This window comes from Triturus cristatus, chromosome 11 (genome assembly GCF_964204655.1).
Source record: "Triturus cristatus chromosome 11, aTriCri1.1, whole genome shotgun sequence".
NCBI classification, from domain to species: Eukaryota; Metazoa; Chordata; class Amphibia; order Caudata; family Salamandridae; genus Triturus; species Triturus cristatus.
This window is the reverse complement of record NC_140594.1, coordinates 628,579,657-628,592,453: the sequence shown is the minus strand read 5'-3', so window position 1 is coordinate 628,592,453 and position 12,797 is coordinate 628,579,657. Positions and strand designations below refer to the sequence as shown.

General features: G+C 46.6%; 1 protein-coding gene across 1 annotated transcript in view; it reads right to left on the bottom strand.

Annotated features, from left to right (window-relative positions):
- The window catches only part of IKBKB (inhibitor of nuclear factor kappa B kinase subunit beta), a 432,685-nt gene that overhangs the window by 22,882 nt on the left and 397,006 nt on the right, over nt 1-12,797 (bottom strand). Inside the window, exons 20-21 of the mRNA XM_085634081.1 lie at nt 7,787-7,917; nt 1,144-1,234 (exon numbers count right to left, since the gene is read on the bottom strand). Coding sequence (XP_085490207.1) covers nt 1,144-1,234; nt 7,787-7,917 — 222 coding nt within the window. The remainder of the gene's footprint in view (nt 1-1,143; nt 1,235-7,786; nt 7,918-12,797) is intronic.

Sequence of the window (12,797 nt, the reverse complement as noted above, 5' to 3'; positions counted from 1 at the left end):
GAATGTCAATGAAAGGTTGTGAAGTGTGATTCGGCAATGTCGCAATACGAATGAGATATTTGTGGTAATTATCTAGGCTGAGCTGTGCAGTTTGAGTTTGCGGGCACATTTTAGTTCAAATTATTTATCCTCTCCGGTGTGTAAGGATTAGCGAGTTATATTCACCGGGATGAGGATGAATTGCCATGGTTGTCTTCTTTGCTGTTTTAGGTTAAAGAATCTCTTAGATTTCATAATACATTTAGGGCTGTTGCATGACTACCTAGGATTCCAGGAATATGTTTAAGCCAAAAAAATCAATGCAAAATCAAATATGCATATTAGGGCCTAAGTAGATGCTGTTCAGCAAGAATGCAAGATTAACAAATTATCTGAAGAGGTTGCTTGTAGGCTGGGTTGCATGTGACTGAGCAAGGGCTGAATACTTACCTTAAAAGTATGACAAGAGGAAAAACACATTCAATTGTTACCACTCAGAAAGTGGCTCCTCATGGATGTTTGGGGATGAATGAATAAGCTAAGATGGCATGAGAAGCATCCATGAAGTCTAAATTCAAGGTACTTTATTTACTTTTGCACTTGTTCCAAGGCAAGTGTAGTAGACAAAAGACAAACAGGACGCTTGACAACCAGGCATTGATAGCTGGTTGTATTTACATGTGACACTTTCGTCAGTATACTAAAACATTAGTGTTCTATATTCCTGTATCTCGCTGGAACAACATCTAATTTGGCTTCAACCACAGTGCTGCACATAGTCAAAAACATGTGAAATTCAGCAATATATACAAGCTGTTTCCAGGAATGTCAAATGTCTCTCAACAGGTTCAGGATTACAATCTACTCACCACATTCTCTACTTGGAATCAAACAAGCACTTTACAGAGCTACCTTACACAGCTGGCCAATCCACACCCTTAGTGAAATACTTTCTGTGGCATTTAAGCAAAGTTGTTAAAAGCATACTTCTAAAATTGTGTCAAAGGCTTAGGAAGACATGAAAGGATAAATAAGTGAAAGAGTGGAGATAAAATTCAACAGCGAACAGAACACTTTCTATGTAGTAGAGCACCACAGAAATTGATAAAAGCACTATCTGCCACGACTGGGGGTAGTTCAAGAATGGTCTGCCAACATCCTTACCATTAAGCTGTGGTCCTGTTCTTTCAAGGTGCTGATTATTACACTCTCCAACTGGTTACAGAGACTCTGGGACTCAATTAAGAGATCATCGCTGAGTGAGAAATATTAAGAGACTTATTAATGACCTTCCCGAAGTTACAGAGTAATCTGTAGCACCAATGTTCAAAAGGCAGTGATCCCTGCCAGATTACCACATGATTCAATACACACAAATAGTACAGCAGCTCCCTCAAGCCCACCAGCTTTCAGTAGAGATAGTTGAGCAGCTGCCAATATTCAGGGCTACCATGTGTGCCTCAGTGTTTCTATACTAATGTTCATCTCCAATTCAGTTTAGCTGCAGCCAGAAGCAAGAGTTTTGGTCAATGGAATTTGTAAAGGATTTGTGGAATTGTCAAACAAGTTACTTCGGTAACATTGTTTCTGATAGAGACTTTACCTAGCATCCTCACTTTTTGAATATTGCCCAAGTGTCAGACTGTATCTGGAAACTTTTCAGCAGTACTGCTGCACGCCAGTAGGTGGCGCTTTGTGGCTATGGAACTGACGTTCTGCTCTGGAAAGGACATGTTGAGCCTATATAGATACAGCTCACACATGCCAATGTTAGTTGCTTTTGAGACTGCCTGCACCACCAGATGCACAGCCCCATAAAACAAATTGGTAGACCAGTGTGCAGATTCCTAGACTTGGAATCCTCTTAATGGATAGAGTGCAATCACAGAACATGAAAGATGGGAGGGTGGGTGAGGAATTTGCAGCTAGGGACAGTCTCTATGAGTAAGAGCATTATTAAAGTTAAGTAACCTGTTCTTCTGACAGAGAAGCCGCAGATTCATGACCTTCTGAATAGGTACCAAAGCAGTACCCATCAGCAGGTAGGTCTGTAGATGGACTCGAAAGCAGAAAGTCATACAGGACCCATCTGGCAAAATGCCCTTTTCGGCGAACCGTACTCCCCACAAAATAGAGCTTTGTGAACGTATGGAGGGAATCCCATGTAGCAGGCTGGCATATGTCTGGGATAGGGACTCCGCATGCTAATCGAGTGGCAGAAGCTTTGGCCCTGGTAAAATGAGCACCCAGGCCTTGCAGTGGCTGATTGTTTGTCAATACATAGCAGATCTTTATGCAGAGCATGTGGGTGAAAGTTTCTCTTCTGCACAGCTCGGCCATGTTTTTGCTCCAGCACACACCACAAAAAGCTGATAGTCTGTACGGTGTTTCTTCGTACGAGCTATGTAGAAGCTCAGTGCTCTTCTGGGTAAAGCGATGGAGTCTCTCCTCATCCTTCCTTAGAGCGGTGAGGCGGAGGATAAAACGCTGACAGGGTAAAGGCTTGACCAAAGTCGACGGCTGTTAAAACTTTTGGCAGTTGAGATACCCAAGTCCACAGAATCGGTTTGTCTTGGAAGAAGGTGATGTATAGCTGATTGACACAAAGAGCTTAAAGCTTAGACACACTGTGCTGATGGTAAGGGGATGAGGAACACTGTCTTGATGGTGAGGAACACTGTCTTGACGGTGAGGAGCTGCAAGAAACAGCTTTGAAGCAGCTCAAATGGGGTGCACATTAGAAATGTGGGGAACAAGTTAAGGTCCTACTGAGAGGGATGAAACAAGTGATGGAAACCGTTTAAAAATAAATAAATTGCATAACAGGATTTGAAGAAATAGGGCTGATCTGCAACCGCAGAAAGGTTGAAAGACCCAAAAAGTACACTTATAGCCAGGGCAAGTCAGTGCTGGGCTAAAGTCAAAACAAAATATAAAATGTCAGATAATTTGGTCTGAACACGGTCGATCTGAGTACTGCACCCAGCCACACATTTCTCCCAACATCATGTGTATACAGTTTTGGTTGCAGGGATGCCTGGCTGCTAAGATGACATCAATCAACTCCAGCGGAAGGTCAAAGGTGTTCAGCTGTTGCAGCTCAATCTATGCATAAACGTGGAGATTACAAAGGTGCGGTCTCAGAACCCTTCCCTGTTGCTCTGACAGGAGATCCTCTCGGCGGAGCAGCCTGATCAGATGACAGATGCTCAAGCCCAGGAGTTCTGGATAACACACTATCCATGCCCAATTCGGGGCCATTAGGATGACGTGGGTCTGATCGGTCCTGATTTTCATGAGAATTCAGGGCAGGAGAGGTATTAGCCAGGAGGCATAAAGGAATCCAGAGTTCCATTTGAGGCTAAAAGCGTCTCAGAGAGAGAGACGCCTTGGAAACTCCAATGAGCTGAAGTGCTGACACTGCATGTTCTTTGATTTGGTGAACAGATCAAGCCAAGGCCTCACCTATTCACAGAAGAGATCCTACTCCACCTCCAGGGTGCAACTGCCATTCATCATCCACAAGGCGTAGACGGCTGAGCTTGTCTGCCCTGGAATTCAACGATCCTGCCAGGTGAGCCACCACCAGGAAAATTCCTTGGCGGTCCAGCCATTTCCAGATGTGCAAGGCCTTCTGGCACAGGGTCTGTGCCAGCCCCCCCCCCCCCCCGCCCTGTTTGCTGCAGTACCACTTTGCGGTGGTGTTGTCCATGAGCACAGGCACCAGCCTCCCCTTGATGGATGGCAGGAAGGCTTTCAGTGTCAAACGTACGCCCCTCAGCTCCAGGAAGCTGTTATGGAGTTGGGACTCTCCTCAGACCAGAAAGCTTTGATCGCCCCCTCTTCCAGGTGCCGGCCACAACTCAGAAGTGATGCATCTGCCACTACTGCCAGCTGTGGGTGGGAATGGCAGAGGGGTCAATTGCTGACCCAATCGGGGTCCAACAAGCACCACTGCAGACTCTTTAGAAATCTGAACATGGTTGGAGATGTCCCCTTGATGCTGGGCCCACGGACTTCAGATCCCAGTGCCGAGACTACATATGCCACAGGGCGTACTCGACCAGTGCAGTGCAGGAGGCAATCAGTCCCAATACCCTCTGAGTCTACCTCAATGAAATCCAGGAATGAGTCTGAAAGATCTGGATCACAGCCTGAATGTCCTGGACACTCTTTCCTAGGAGAAAGGCACCAAACCAAACATGTCCGGAATGGGTCTAAACAAGGGGAGTGCATCAGAAGGAGTCCGCTGTGACTTTGGCACTTAGATAGCCAACCCAAAAGATGATAGGAGGTTCACCATATTAGGAGGTGGTTGACCTGCCTACAACAGCCAGTTGTAGAGATAGGGGGAAGACAGGCACCCATGATCTCCAAAGATGTACTGCCGTGACTCTAGTAAACACCTGAGGGGCACTGGTAATACCAAGGGGAAGCACAGCAAATTGAAAATGCTCCAGTTGAACTTCAAACCACAGGTAACACCGCAGGCCCAGCAGTATGGGTATGCAGCAATAGGTGTCCTGCAGGTCCAACACTACCATCCAGTTTCCAGGGTCGAGGGCAGAGCAGACATGGGCTAATGTGAGCATTTTGAATGTTTCCTTCTGGAGGAAAGCATCGAGAGGGAGCAGGTCATAGATAGGCCAAAGGACATCTGTCCTTCGTGGTCACCAAGAAGTTGCAATAATAGCAACCACAACCTACTTCTGGCACAGAAAGCCTCCCAGTAGCTCGTTTAGCCAAAAGGGCCTGAAACTTCCTGCCACAAAATGGAGACATTGTCCTCCATCAGTTGTTGGAGAGATGGTGGAAGGAGCGTCGGTGGGAAAATAAACTGTGACCATGAACCTTCTGCCCGCCATGCTGAAGTAGGATTGAATGGTGGTATGGGGTGCCTCTGCTGAAGTAGCAAAAGGAATGGTAGGGCTGATGCGGGTGGGGTAGATAAGCTAGAGGAGTGTGCCATAGCTCTGGAGAGTTCCATCAAACAGCATTTACATGAGGGTTGACTAGACACCACACAATAAACCGGTGGACCGCAGCTAGGCATGGCGGCGAATGGCAACACTGGTGACGATGGCCCACCCAATGAAATCAGTGGTGTTCAAGTCACAATGAATCATAAACCTGGCAGCATCCCGACCGTCCTGAATGGCTTGGGCAAGCACAGGTTGTAGATCTTCAGGGACACCTGGGAGGACTGGAGCCACTGAATCCCAAAGGGTGTGGCAATAGCGCTCCAGCAGGCAGCTGGCGTTCACAGACCGAAGTGCCAAACTGGTAGTCTAAAATACTTGTTTACCGAAGGTTTCAACACATTTTGACTTTGTGTGAGGGAGTAGTTGGGAGTGGTCGTACTTGCGGATGTCTGCAACACCAAACTTTCAGGGGAGCGGTGATGATATAGGAAAGCAGAATCGCCAGTGGCAGGGCATTGGCATCGCACACATGGCCAGCTAATTGGTGACCAGAGCAATGTTTGGCCCATGCCCATAATAAGGTGTCTGTCAAGGACTTGTTAAATGGCAAGAGGGGCTTCGAAGAGGATTACCACATCTGGAGAACTTCAGTCAAAACATTAGTCTTGACCTCCAACCTGGGGAGCTGAAGGTCAAAGACTTCAGCTGCTCTATGTATTACCATGGTGTGGGAAGCAGACTTCTGTGGCTGGACCAGGTGTGAGAGGAGGCCCGTTTCAGGGGCGGTATTACAACCACTAGCCTCCTGCTAGTCATCCAACCCATTGGAATCATAAAAAGGCTGAGCAAACTATTCACCTGCATTATAGTCATGGTCCGAGTCTGTACCAAAAAAGCGTGTGATGTTTGTTCTCGGCCTTCTGGAGATAGTGATGCAAGCAGAGGAAAGGGCACCTCAACTGCCGTTGGGTGTGGCATCGGGTAAGGTTGGACTGGTGCAGTCTCAGAGATCGATAGAACAATTGAAAGCTCCTCACCAGCATCGATGGTGTCTGGATTGGCTTCAAAGTCTCAAGGTCTAGCATGGCCCGATACATGGTCCAGACTGGGGCCAGAGGCGTTAACAGACACAGAGGGTCCAGCTGCTGGTGCCGAGGGTGAACTCACCAGTGGCACTCCAGGTAAAGGTTTCTCAGCTCTTTAAGGCCTAAGGAGCGCCAGAGTGAGTTAGGAAGGAGCCAGAGCATGGCTGCACAGAGCTCTTAGACCAGGCGCGGGGTGACAGATGGCCCTAGAAACTCAGGTTGTGCCAGAACCAGATGTGGAATTGGCTCCAAAGTTTTGCAACTCCAGGAGGGTGATCTAGATCATGGTACAACACCCACGCCTACTCTGGCAAAAGCAAGAGGGGGCAGAGTCCCATTTAGATTTCTCATGTCTCTTCTTAGACACTGAAGATTTGGATTGTGACAAAGACCAGCCTTGCAAACCGCTTCGATGACTCCTGGGGCAGAAACAAGACTGGGACTGGACCTTGGACTTGGACAGCGAGTTAGAGCATTCTTGGCGTGGAGCCTTCTTGTGCTTGGCAATATGGAGTTTCACCTCTCAGTCCCAGATGGCCTTCAGATTCATTGACATGCAGTCACTGCAGGACTTGGATCATGGCACAACCCTAGACAAAACATGCATACCTGATGGGAATCCGTCATAGACATTGTCTTGAAACCGTCTTAACCCTTTCACACTATATAACTTTGATCGAGGTAAAGTGTCTTTGAGAGACAAGAGGTAGCTCTGAATCCGCATCTGGTGGTGTGGAAAAGAAAGGAACTGACAGCGCATGGGAGAGATGCCGCACATCATTACCGTGTGGAATGATGTTGGTATGGAGCCACACGGTGCCACCTACACGGCACACAGAGGTACTGCTGAAAAGTTTCTAGATCCATTCTTATGTATGGGTATATTCAAAATGTGAGGAATTTGTGGATTGAACTATCTATCAGAAAAGTATAGCACCATGATGTACTGCAACAACTACCTTGTTAGGTTTTTAGTATTTGCACAGCCTATCATTGGTATGCCCTTTTACTGCTGCTGACAGTCCAGGGTCACATAGCACACGATCCCAGGATTTCCATCTAAGATCAGAGTTAATTCTATAATGATATGATCTTGCCCATCTCTGGCTGGATGGCAGCGTCACGTTCAGTTAGCTGTGGATGTCTGAAATCTGCTGCAGGGCATATACCAGCTGCTTATGTGTCTCTTAGGAGGTAACATGCCCTATGCCATGGAGTAGAGATAATGTACACCTGGTGTTGCTGGTTGTCTGGAAGTTCGTTTATAAAGTGTCTTTGTGGCATGTTTTGATATGAGTTATTTCATGGCCCACTGTGGGCTTATTAGAGCTGTGCTAGATGTATAAGGGATGCTCTATCTAACATGTATTGTTCGGGCGTGTTTTTTCTCTGGTGGGGAATGTATTTCTTCTACTGGGTTTCTTCTATACTGAGAACCATGCCAAAATGGAAACATATTGTTATAAGTGGTTGCAGTGAAAGAGCATAATCGTACTACGTACTAGGTTAGACCCATAACGTATGTAGTAATGAGAAGATACCTATACAAGATTTTGAAGTTTACTGCTCTCCATTTACACCTAATGATTTTAATTACTTGATCATTTTTTGTGTGACTTTGTCAAGCTCTGCAAAGTAGTACATCATCTTTGCCAATGCCGTTACATGGAACTCCATAAAGTCCAATCAGACCTCTTTCTGATCTTTGTTCTCCTGGTGGATCCCTCTTATAGCACAACATAGGAAATCATTAGTTACACCTTTAATGAACAGATAGAACCCCACCTACAACCATCTCACCTTTTCTTCAAGGAGTCTTCAACCAAGCTGGATGGTTGCACAGGTGGCTGAGACAAGAGCTGGCTAGGGACGGCCAGACGTGATGTTCCCATACTGTCTGGACTGCCACTCACAGGACCACGCACTTTGCTCTGTTGAATGAAGAAACTCAAATGTTACTGAGTTCTGAAATCTCACATAGTATCCTTCAGAAACCATATATACAAATCTAGATATAGTAAGACTATAGTTAAGGATGCAAGTCTTTCAAATAAAAATTTAATCAAACCACAAGATGAAGCTGGCATGACGATGTACTGCTTTTTGTGTCCCGCCCCCACCCAGATATCACAAGGCTAAGACTGTTATGGATATTAGACCTGTATGGACAAGCCTCTAGCTTACTAGTTAACTAGACCAGGCCCCTCCTGATCCTCCCCCCCCCCCGGCCAGGTACACCTGGTAGACTCAGATGCTTGTCCATAATTTATTTTTCCAATACCTTGGCATGCATGTCCCTGCTTCTGGACCTCTCCTGGTCTCTCAGTCCTAAACCTCTGGTCTCTCGGAGGACGAGAGATCTCAAAAAGTGGGTTCAGCTGTTCCTTAGTATCCTAGGAAGATCAGCAGTCTTTAACATGATGGTCCATCAGCGATTTCTGTACATCCTCTGAACAACTGTCTGCATGCAATCCCACCGCAGTGGTTTTCTGAAGTTCACACTGGAGTGTGGTCCTTCCTCTGGGCCAACCGGGTCCTACGCACTGCCTTCAGCAATTGTGTCCAATCCACAGGAAGGGGACCTTGCTGCAGCGGATGTGTGATTGAATTATTGGGCCTCTCAACTAGTGGTTCTGAACGATTGAATCCACAGGGGTTGGGAAGACCTGGCCTTTCAGACTGAAGTGGCCTTATCGCCAGTGATGCCATCATGTGGATGATATACCTGGAGCCTGTTTCTCATTCCTTTGTGGAGCTCTGGAGATAGTCTTTATGATTTGAGGTTTGAGCTGTGCTGGATTGGGTAGGACAGAAATATTACTTGAGAGCCCCCTCTGGAGAGGCACGTTGCACAATTAGAGGGTTTTGGCAAATGAGATCTCATTGGTATCTCCAAATTGGGGGATGTGTCGCAGGGATCACACATGTAGTTCTTTCGGGAGCTGAAGGCAGAGTTTAATTTTCATCATTCTCAATTTATAAGTTCTTACACTTTGTCATGCCTTATCTTCCGGGGAGTCCCTCCGGAAGACTTCAGAGTTAAACCCATTGGAGGCCAAATTACTTATTGGATCTCTGGAGAAGAGAGGCATTTCCCACATCTACAAATCTTTAGTCATCAACTCATAGAACGTGTTTACTCCCACAAAAGCCAAATGGGAGTCATGGGTGGGCCTCCTAGAAGATAGTGAGTGGAAGGATGCCCTCATGGTGCCGAAGGAATTGGCAATCTGCTCAATGCTCTACTTGATTCAACTGAGCGCTCTTCCCCGGTTTGTTTCCAATGTGACGAGGAGAGCGCATACTTTTTCCATGTAGTCTGGTCATGTCCAGTGATTGCAAACTACTGGGCTGCCTTCTTTCACTCCCTCTTGCATATCTACTGACTGGTCATTGTGTATTGCAATGCTTGATCAACTGGAGAATCTGGAGGGGGAGCTGTCCTTAGTTGGGTTAGGGACGTTGATCGCCAAAATGGACATTGCCCAGCCGTGGAACTCAGTTAACCAGCCTTGGCTAAGGGTCTTGTGCACGGTGATGGACTGGTGTACAAAATTGGAGGAACCCATCTATGCTGCATGAGGATGACCCCACAAACATAAGACAATCTAAGGCAAGTGGTGGAGCTATTGTGGGCAGAAATGATTTTGTGTTGACATATAATGTAAGTTTCTCACAGGAGCTATATTTTACTGCTTGCGCTGTAAGGTTTGCTGTTTTAATCTATAAACTTAATAGCAATTAGTTTATTAAAAAACGATGTAGCTTTCATGGGAAACAAGCACATTTCTTATGAGTTATAGTACCAAACCTATGACAAACCAAGAGCCAGCATATTTGGGATCTTTCTCTAGAATCAAAAAAATGGGGCAGCAGGAAAGATGCATCTCTCTGAACATGCAAAGTGGAAAGTATCTGCTACAACATAAGGGAAAATATGTTTTCTGAGCAATATATGACGAGAGAAGACCTACATAGGAGAGGGAATAGTCTCTCACACAACAGAATGACACCCTTGCTTCAGTCTGCGGCAATGAGGAAGAAAATTATATTGACCTGTAATTCGTGTGCAATGAGTCCATTATAGATACACCTGCTTTGAATAGTTCATACAGAAGCATACATAAAGTTAGAGAGTGGTTTATCGCTCCATGAAATAGTTTCAGAAAAGTTTACTCTTCAAGAATTTCAGCTCTGGAGTGTCTACACAGATACTAATAGCTGGTGATGGTATGTGGTTGCCACTAAACAATTTTCTTGTAGTGACATGTTAGCATGAAGCACTGCCTGCTGAAATGTGCCCTCGCTCTTCCAGAGTACAGTGCATTTACTTAAGTTTCAGATAGGGTGATTAATCTCCAAGCAATTCCATCTTTTGAAAGAGACTGCGCTTCGAAACTTTTCAGACACTCACCCCCAGTCACAGATCTGGTTTGAATCCATCATCGTTTGTAGCTCACTTCGCCACCCCAGTTCAGACCCAGCTGTATGCAAATCAGTGTTGACCCTGTGCCGCGTGGGAAGAGTCCAGGCCGAACTGCGAAGCCGGGTCTTCCTTGGACCGGAAGAACAAGTTACTTACCTTCGGTAACGATGTATCTGTAAGAAACATTAGTTAGTTAGATTCCTCACCTTAGAATATCCCCAGGCGTCAGGCTGGATCCGGAAAGATTTTTGTAGCAATACCCCTTGCGCGTCGCTAGGCGTCGTCTGCGGCTCCGCGTCCGTTGTTGGCATCGTGCGCCGGAATGACGTCGGAGTACTTAGACGCCGCCCTCCGCGCTGACGTCAGTTCTTGTACATAGCTTTCCGCGCCAGGGACGCAGAGCCATGCAAGAGACCGACACTGGTGCCCAAAAATCTAGGGCCCTGAAAAGGATAGCCTTAACCCTAGATGTCAGTTCGCAGAACGGGGAGGATGGGTGGGTCGGTGAGGAATCTAACTAACTAATGTTTCTTACAGATACATCGTTACCGAAGGTAAGTAATGAATATGCTACTTACCAGTATGCATCTGTTCTTGGCATGTAGGGCTGCTGACATTCATATCTGTGCATAGATCGCCGCCTAGTGTTGGGTCCGGATGTTTGCACGTTGTTGTCCTGGAAGAGTCTTCGAAGTATCCTGGGATAGGTGACTCCTCCCCTGGACTACAGTGCGCATGGGCATCCTCTCCATCCTCAGATTGTTTTTCGCCATTGTGGCAGTGATGGAGTAGATACAGAAAGTGATGACCATGCTTACAGTAATTCTGAGAGCTGCAGCTGTTACAGGCGCCGGGGAGGAGGGAGGGCGATATGAATGTCAGCAGCCCTACATGCCAAGAACAGATGCATACTGGTAAGTAGCATATTCAGTTCGAGGCATGTGGGCTGCTGAATTCATATCTGTGCATAGAATACATAGCAGTACCTCCTATTAGCGGCGGCTACCAGTGCCAGCTGCAGCGGTCTGAAAAAGAGTTTTGAGAACAGCCTGTCCTACAGCTGCCTGCTGTTTTGATTGCACATCTACACAATAGTGTTTGGTAAATGTGTGTGTAGTGGACCAGGTGGCTGCTCTACATATATCATGCAAAGGGATGTTTCCTAGGAAAGCCATGGAGGCCCCTAACTTACGTGTTGAGTGGGCTCGTGGGGGAATCGTTAATGTGCGTTTAGCCTTTTGATAGCAAATTTGAATACATTTAACGATCCATCTGGCTATACCCGCTTTGGAGATAGCGTTACCTTTGTGGTGTGGGGCAAAGGCAACGAAAAGTTGTTTTGTCTTCCTAAAGATCTTAGTCCTGTCGATATAGTACATGAGGGCTCTCTTCACATCTAGTGTATGGAGTGCTCTTTCTGCGACCGTTTGTGGGTATTGAAAGAAAACAGGTAGTTCAATAGTTTGATTCATGTGGAACTGCGATATCACCTTGGGCATGAATTTGGGGTTGGTACGTAGTACGACCCTGTTGGCGTGAACCTGTATAAACGGCTCTTGAACGGTTAGTGCCTGGAGTTCACTAACTCTTCTTAAAGAAGTGATCGCTACTAGGAAAGCTACTTTCCAGGTAAGGAATTGAATCACGCATGAGTGTAGAGGTTCAAAGGGTGGACCCATCAGGCGTGTGAGGACCAAGTTGAGGTTCCACATTGGAGCTGGTGGGTGGCTTGGAGGAATTACTCGTTTGAGTCCTTCCAAGAATGCTTTGATGGCAGGCACTCTGAATAGAGAGAGGTGCTGCCTGGTCTGGAGATAGGCTGATATTGCGGTCAAATGGACACGTATTGAGGTGTATGCCAGATTGCATCGGTATAGGTGTAAGAGGTAACAAATTATGTTTTGGATGGATGCGTCTAGCGGGTTAATGTCATTAATATTGCAATAAATGACGAACCTTTTCCATTTGGCTGCATAGCAAGCTCTGGTAGTGGGTCTTCTAGCTTCCTTAATGATGTCCATACAGTCAGGTGGCAGGTTTAGGTAGCCAAACTCTAGGACTTCAGGAGCCAGATCGCCAGGTTCAGCTGTTGCGGATCTGGGTGCTGAATCTCTCCATGGTTCTGCGTCAAATGCGCGGGTTTGATCCGCAGCCTTTGATGCGGCACCACGGAAAGTTCGAGAAAAGTGGTGTACCATGGCTGGCGTGCCCACGTTGGAGCAACCAGGACAAGTGTCAGGGAGTGTTGTCTGAGTTTGCGAGCCACCAGCGGTATCAACGGCGCTGGGGGAAAAGCGTACGCAAATCTGCCGGACCAGTTCATCCATATCGCATTGCCCTGCGATTGTGGATGTGGGAACCTGGCGGCAAAGCTTTGGCATTTTG